The sequence below is a fragment of the Opisthorchis viverrini genome (assembly GCF_000715545.1).
Source record: "Opisthorchis viverrini unplaced genomic scaffold opera_v5_37, whole genome shotgun sequence".
Taxonomy (NCBI): Eukaryota; Metazoa; Platyhelminthes; class Trematoda; order Opisthorchiida; family Opisthorchiidae; genus Opisthorchis; species Opisthorchis viverrini.
In genome coordinates this window covers 412,406-420,179 of record NW_008751693.1, presented here as the reverse complement: position 1 = coordinate 420,179, position 7,774 = coordinate 412,406, and the positions used below count along the sequence as shown (strand labels likewise).

The following is a 7,774-nucleotide window of genomic DNA, read 5'->3' as shown; positions in this document are numbered from 1 at the left end:
GAGCTGGGACCTGCGGATAAAGTATTCAAATTTGGGCGGGGGAGGGTGGAAGACGGAAAACGTGAAAGTGTAAGAAGGGAGGCGTCAGCAGTAGCATGTTTTCGCTTACCCGCCCTGCTGTATGCAGCAAGTAAGGCGACCCGGCTGATGGCACCACGCGACGGCCGATGTGGCATGAAAAAATTGTTAGTTGTGCAGGTCATGGTTGTACGAGGGCTGGGATACTGCCAGGGCGCCTACACCTAGACAGGAGGACGATTAGGTCCTCAACCACGATAAGGTCCAGTCTCTTCGTGTCGTGCTGTCCCCCTCTACATTTCAGCTTCATTAAACGTATCTGTAACAAGTTCTGAAGAATGATGACGCGCGCATGACTATCCCGGGTTATATCCCATGTCAAATCAGGTCAAAACAGTCGGCTAACACGGAAGGACAAACCAGTAGCACTACACCACTAGTAAACACCGGTGTTTGTGTCCGAACCATGAAGAAGACTGTATAAGTAAGGAGTGTGAAAGAAAGAAGGGCGCATGCTTGGAAACAACAGCAACAGACAACCCGTCTCTATGGAGAACGATCAAAAACACGGTACCTACAGCATAAACGGCAAAGATAAACAAATCTGAGCAGTTCATCAACGGAAGCCACCAGCAGTGGGATGGACTCAGCGTGCTTTGCAGACCTAAATCAACATGGGTCTACCATACGTTAGCCAGGCAGTCGTACCACGAATTGATGGTATATCAGCAACTAGGACCGGCTACGCGTCACATCCGGCAGGGATCCTAACAACGTGCAAGGGGAATCATGAGGGCCTAGACAAGGAAGTGGACAATGACCTCACAACGCTCAATCTGATGGTGAGCGTGTTCATTTCACATCGCCAAGATATGGCTTATCCCCTGCGAGCCTTTTGAAAACAAGAGTGTGGATTCGAAAAGTGTTTTCTTTGATAGACGGCGTTTGGGAATGCTGTCTGGTGAGTTTTAATTACTGCTCTAGTGATTCTAATTCATCAGCAAGTACTTGCTTTCACATTACTTCAGTGCGGACACGGTGTCGTTTAGCGGTAACACCTTTCCAGTGCCTAGCTGCCATGCCAGCGGGGGAAGTACGAGGGCTGAGATACTGCCAGGTTGCCGAAGCCTAGACAGATGAAGTCGAAAGGCATAGGTCGGGTTCGAAACACGGACCTTCCGGTCAGTAAATTCGCGCTCTAACCACTTGGGCGATGTCACCCCCAATAAACGAACAAACGAACACGCTATAACCAGCTAAGGCCTGTTTTACTGCAAAGGCACCGATGTTCAAACGTTTGAGTCCGTTCACGGTCCTCAGATCAGAGGAGCTAGTTTTCAACATTCAAAAAGACTGCTCTTACAGTTGTCCAAGGTGATAAGGAAAACTATGCGATAGAAACCATCCAGTTAGGATGACTCGTTCATGAAGCAGACAGAAAACAGTGAAACCTACCCGTTTTCTGATTCTGGAGCAAAGCAGTCACGCCATACTTCCAACAAACGCCTGTACATCAGCAGACCGGCTTTAGTGTTGCTCCGGACCGCCTCTACTTTGGCCAGCAGGAACAAAAGTAAAAAGTCATTTGGACTCTCGGCCAAGCCAGCACGCAAGACCTTCGACGCTTGATCCATGCGCTTTCCTCCACATGTGTGCAGCAATGCAAGAAGGCAGAGTGTACCGCTGTGGCTAGGCATGAGCCGAAAACCGTTCTGGCAGGCTACCAGGGCTTCTTCCAGCTGTCTTTGAGTTGCGAGTTCCACCCCAAGGTGATACCAGGAGAGATAGTCATCGGGATCGAGTTGTGTTGCACTGGAAACAGAAACTTCTTTTGAAATTTCCAGTGAAGAAAATTGCGTCAAACGAGTAGTTACGCGTAGCCAGTTGATAACAGAAAATGGCGTGGAAACTGGAAATTGTACACATAATACCATCGGGGTACGGGTACTGGGATAGGCGCTCTTGCATTCCGCGAAAAAATGTTTAGTAAATCACGAAAACGCAACTCAAACACACATAATTGCTCACTGCCAGCTGCTTTAGTGTCTACATTTTAAAACAACCAGGGCTTTATAAATCCACTCCCTGTCAGTTGTCCGGTATACTTATTGTATTGGAAAGACGAAATGCAGGAGATATAGGTGATCAGTTTAAACGCCTTACGTCATTACAAACAGGCCAAATGAGTTGACTTATCCGTGTGTTAGCGCCAGAAGATCATTTGTCATTCAAAATCCAGGCGCTTTGAGGTCAAATCACGGTGGCACCGATCAGTGGTTCTGATCTGGTAACGCAGTGGGCATCACAAACCAGTGAATGAGATTGCAATCGGACGAGGCAACAGGCTGTTATCGAGTCGTCCGGAAGTAGAAGTGGTGGACAGCATAAAAAGCCGCTGTTGCAGCTGAACCATTACCTTTTAAATATGATCAGATAAACATGGTTCATCGTAATCCACGCAATCATTCGACACACCATTCTTTTTTTCTTTCTAAGATGGAAAGAGAGTATATGTTTTTTTCATCTGGGAAGAGGTTCTTATTTGGGAGGCGCGTGGGCAGTACAGTTAATCGTGGATGGAGACAAACGCCGTTGTAGACTCTCCAGAAAAGTGACACCTCTCCGGCAGCAGTTATCGTGAGAAGTTACTGTACGTGAAGTGGCCCCCGAAACCGTCCTACAGATACACATGACTGAAATGCATAGGGCCTCAAGAACCATCCCATCGATTACAGACGTAGTATTCCGTTGTGAAGCGGGCCAAAAAAGCGATGAGCTGTGAATTAGCCAGAACTAGAAAAGTCTCATTAGGGCGAGTGTGAAAAAAACGTCTGGCAATGAAGACAGGTGAGATGTGTTGGTAAGATGCTTCTCTGGATAGCGTCTGGGAGAGAAAACCATCAGTCGATACCGACAATCACTTGAGAATCAGTCCGAATCTGTGATGCATAATCATCTTTCTGGGATAGCGTGAGAAACAGAATGAGGAGTGTCTAGAAGAAACGCAGAGCCATACAGCAGAACTTCATAAAAAGGGTCAACTGTGATGTCGGATTTTCTACCTAGTATGGGAACGATAGCAAGCAGGGTTAGACCGATGTACGGACGCGCGAAGAAAAGTTTACCTCCTATACTCCGCAGTGGCTTGAGCGTGAAGTCCCCGTTTTCTTTCTAACAATCGGCACTTTCGCGCTAGAAGCGAATAGGCCCATCCGAGCATGAGGTGAGCGCGGGCCGACATAACGCGATCTTCCTGCTTGCATGCAATCTGAAGCAAAGGCGATTATAAAACATATTTAGCTATAAGCTGAAGTATAAACAGACAGGTCAAACAGGATGGGGAAAGGGGAGAGGACAATGAAATGCGAATGACAGTTACAACAGGAAAAAACTGGCAAAAGTTAATTACTATCAAGTACATGGGCAATCAAAGCGACCTGTAAGTAAGTTCCAGGAGGGACTTCAACCGCATATGTTTAACACCAAACTGTTCAATTTTACATACAAACCTAGTTGTTCAGTAAGATGTTTAGTGTATCACCCCAAGTACCAAACCGACCACAGAGCCATCAGGTGCTCGCGTCTGAACACCCGAGCATCCTGTATAGTCAGCGGTCTCCTCAATGCCACAGTAGTACTTCAAAAATTAGTGATTTTTAGAAAAGCCTAAAGTCAACAGAAAGACTGGATTAGCTAAACATTCTCGATGAATTCAAGCAATCGGAAAACTACTCCGACTGGTCACAGGGAGCGTCAGTTCGGTTAAAAAAGAGTCGGACAACAGAATCAGAGCCAAAAAGATGCCGTTCAGCTACTCAAGGTGGAGTGAGCGTACAAACTGGACATCGATCGGCAGCGATATCCTCTAGGTACAGGACTGACAGAACCCACACTAACCACCAGGGCTGGTATACTCTCAGATTAATTGATCTCAAAGGGAAGGAATTATAAAAAGTACGGACATCAATTGACTGGTCAGTGAGGGGGTTTTACTCCGTGTGGTTCAGTCTTTGGTGTTTCTTATCTGAATCCATGTGGGGCCCACTGTCTCAATGACAATCAAACACGGAAGAAACAAATTCAACGGAATATAAACCTGCCGGAAACATGCATATCTCTTCCCTTACGGGGAAGAAAGTAATCAAAACTGGTCACATCTAAATGGCCTAGGAGTATTACTTGAAGTCGTGATATTTTCACGGTAGGAAATGTTCGCCCATCACAGCTCGAAAATTAGCAAAGATCGGTAGCGCAATCTGCCTTCAGATCGGTATCTTAGTATCCGCGAAAACCAGAGAACTACCCAAACTAATGCAGAATACTACTGGTTACCGTTCAATGTGAAGACCGGAAACATCGATCGTGTCATCTGTCTTGGTGTTGATTTGTGAAGTTCAACGAAATAGAGTTCGATAAGCATAAAAAGATGACGGAACCATAAAGATGTGTATAATATTACCTCCACAGCCTGTGTGGCGAGCTCAAGTCCATCTTCAATGAACCCCAGATATTGCAAACAGAGCGAGGTTGTAAGGAAATAGAGTGCCAACCTGTTAGGATCGAGGCGCAGACATTCTCGCAGAACCAAGTACGCCCGATAATACTGTGAATGAAATGAAACGAAGGACAACTGGTCAAAACTTTTGAGCTGATGTGCTATTTCACCACTAGGAGTTTGTATTAACAAAGGTGAGTCCGAAAGCAGATGTACGAGTTACAGCATGGTGTGAAACAATGAGAGGAAAGAAGAACCCAAATTCTGAAGGGCATATTCGGTGCCCAACCTGGAAAACTTCTTCATTGCGCTAAGTTATTTGGCAGCGGTGCATAGTCCACAAAATCCTTACGAAGCGATCCTGCCTTTCTCTTTTCATCTCAAAGGGAATACACTCCAAAACCTGAATAGCTAATCAGAGAAAAGTACTGACTAGTGGCTCACTGCGAGCTAAACCGTTTTTAAGTAAACGACACAACAAAGGTTTTGCAAAGAAGACCTCTCTAATGTAACTGGATGGCTACTGGCATTAATCCTAGTTGGTTAATCATCTACGCGTGTTGTCGAGTGTACGACTGTAGTGTTGTATGGTTGCGAGACGTGGCCTATGCAGACGGACGATGTGAAGAGTTTTCAGGCTTTTGGCCACCGATGTCTCAGAGGCGTTGATAGTGTCAGATTTAGCCGACACATTCATAACTGGGCAATTAGGAAACGGGTAATTGCTTGGGTACTTCATCAGCAGAATACCTCCAGCACCATCAACTGCGGCCGTTTGGCCATGTGCTATGTATGCCGAAACACCATCTACTGAGACGAGTGTTCTCTTGCGTACCTCCAGGATAGCGCAAACATCCACGTGAACAACGTACGGTTTGGCAAGAGGGTGTGAAAGAGGTTATGAGGAATTAACTTGTTAGTGCGATCATCCTTCCAGGAAGAGGTCACCGTGCCCCTCCCTCCACGCATGGGTGGAGACACTGCAAGAAATGGCGACTGATCGGTGTCTGACTGAGCGCTTGGGGTTGTATCACTTCAGAATGCTTGCGACAGATGAGCACCAGGTCCTCTCCCTCACCCATTCATTTCCCTTTCCACTATGAGGGTTTAAGTATAATCAAATAAACTCCCAGAGTGCACGACAGTGAAGCGTCAATACCAACACTGATGTTGCTGTCTCTGATGATGATGACCCACACCGGCAGTAAGAATCAGGACCAAGTAGACTGTGATCATACACGACAAAGGAGAGAATAGTGACTGGTGAAAAGGCTGCTTCGGTTGGCCGTGATGACTTTCGGTTACCCACACATACAAACTGGGTTCAGCTAGCAAATAGTCATGCGAACGCTTGGCCAAACACTATCCATTCCGTTAAGCAAGGAAGGTTGTAGCAACAGAGATAACTGATTATATATATATATATATATATATATATATATATGTTCGCATAGGCCATAACTTTGGCCTTTCTGTCAGGTACTGAAGAAGCCAAATGCAAACGATATGCCAGAGGATTCGGTGTAGGGCGCGACTGTGCGCTTGTCCGAAATTTAGTCTTAATGGAAGCAGACAACTTTTAAAGTTTCAATTGATATTTCGCTCCGTAAGTGAAGCCACACTGTACTGAAAAGCCAAGAAGCACTACACAGCTGTTTCATCCTTATTTAGAATCATCAGCAGTGAGGGTCTCACAAAACCCCAGGGTTTTGAGAACTCGTGACCTCCAGGCTTAACTGTTCGAACACGGCTGATCATCGCTGTGATGTGCAGGTATTCACTCGACATTTATAGGTCTCTTCCTTGGGCACATGAGTTATCGTGACTGCCTTCCAGCAGTCTGGTACTTTTCACCTCCGCTGACTTGACAGAGCTAACACAGTTTCGCTGAGGATATCTGAACACAACTTCAGTAGTAATTACACAATATCGGGACCACAAACTGTTTGGCTTCACTTGGAACATCAACAGCATTTGCCGTTAGAGCGTCGGTTCAACTACTTACACCTAGAGCACTAAAAATTGAGCTCACAAATGGCTCAATGTCATCAGAGAATGACTTGAATCCATTATTGCAAAGCTGTCTGTGGGCCCTTCTTCCGAAACCGGATGTCGACGTAAATCCTGCTCAGCCTTCATCTGAACGGCCAGCCACTTGACGTTCAGGCGTCGTCAAATCTTGAACGCTGCTCCTCTTCAGCCAAAGGGACTCCCGAAAGGGAAGGTTTAATGTGGACTGTTTCAACAGAACAACATACGTTGAAACAGAAGTTCAAAAGCCTGGTCAGTTGCTTACATTGTGCTGAAGGACCAGGATTACAGAAAATTGGAACTGCGGTGGAACTAAGCATTTTCCTTAGTGGGATAATGTTATCGAATGAGCAGCACCTCTGCCTTGGAAACAGCGAAATTGGTCCAACGACAAAACGATGGTTCGATTTTGAGTAGACCGCTGGAGATATTCGAAATGCAGCGCTTCAAAAAGCTGAGTGAAGAATGCTTGTGTGTAGCAAAGACGTTGATGCTGTGTACAAACACAGTCAAGCTGAGACTTGTTGGAGATATGCCAGAGGTTTTTAGCCCAAAGAAGGACCGATCTGATCTATTAAGGTTACACACTCTGATACAAAGAAATCTAAGTGGGTTCAGCGTAATGGACAAGCGCAGTGAGTGAGTATAGAATACAAGGCGTGTTTGTAAACAGGACCCATTGCATTGCTTAGGAAGCGAGGTTCGTCCGCTTAGAAAACTCAAAACAAACGTCTGCGCAACACCAGTTCCTGTTAACGTACGCGATAAACATGACGCTACCGAGGAATTTGGCTGGGCAATCAACAGGAAACACATCGCAGCCATCAAATGCAATGAGAGCAGAGACAGTATGTGGGATATGCATTCGTTCAGTTGCATTGCTTTCAGTAATGTTTACGAAAGATGCACTCCCAGCTATGACGAACACTGCCAACAAAATCAGTCATCAATGGGGTAGAATGAAAACGAATCACACAATCGCCCCATATACACGAATTGGTGTCAGATAGGTAGCATGCCCGATGTTGAAGGCTCACCCAAGCGGTTCTGAGGGAGCACCACAAAAATGCCAAGGAAGGAAGTGCACTACAGCCGATACAAACCGATTCCTACACGAAGTTACGATCAATCAACGGTATCCTGAAAGTAGAAGTAGTAGAAACTTGTGAGACGAATTTGAAAAGTGAGGCTAGATGGATAATCGGTGACTGAAGAGTGGTCACAACCGCT

The 7,774-nt window shown here is 45.8% G+C and overlaps 2 protein-coding genes across 2 annotated transcripts in view; one reads left to right on the top strand and one right to left on the bottom strand.

Moving 5' to 3' along the window:
- Positions 1 to 7,774, bottom strand: part of T265_02820 (hypothetical protein) — a gene marked incomplete at both ends in the record, with an annotated part of 39,658 nt that overhangs the window by 20,998 nt on the left and 10,886 nt on the right. The window contains 3 exons of the mRNA XM_009167164.1: positions 1,474 to 1,830; positions 3,144 to 3,286; positions 4,478 to 4,621. Coding sequence (XP_009165428.1) covers positions 1,474 to 1,830; positions 3,144 to 3,286; positions 4,478 to 4,621 — 644 coding nt within the window. The remainder of the gene's footprint in view (positions 1 to 1,473; positions 1,831 to 3,143; positions 3,287 to 4,477; positions 4,622 to 7,774) is intronic.
- The window catches only part of T265_02821 (hypothetical protein), a gene marked incomplete at both ends in the record, with an annotated part of 13,240 nt that continues 8,846 nt past the window's right edge, over positions 3,381 to 7,774 (top strand). The window contains one exon of the mRNA XM_009167165.1: positions 3,381 to 3,457. Within this exon, the coding sequence (XP_009165429.1) occupies positions 3,381 to 3,457 (77 nt within the window). The remainder of the gene's footprint in view (positions 3,458 to 7,774) is intronic.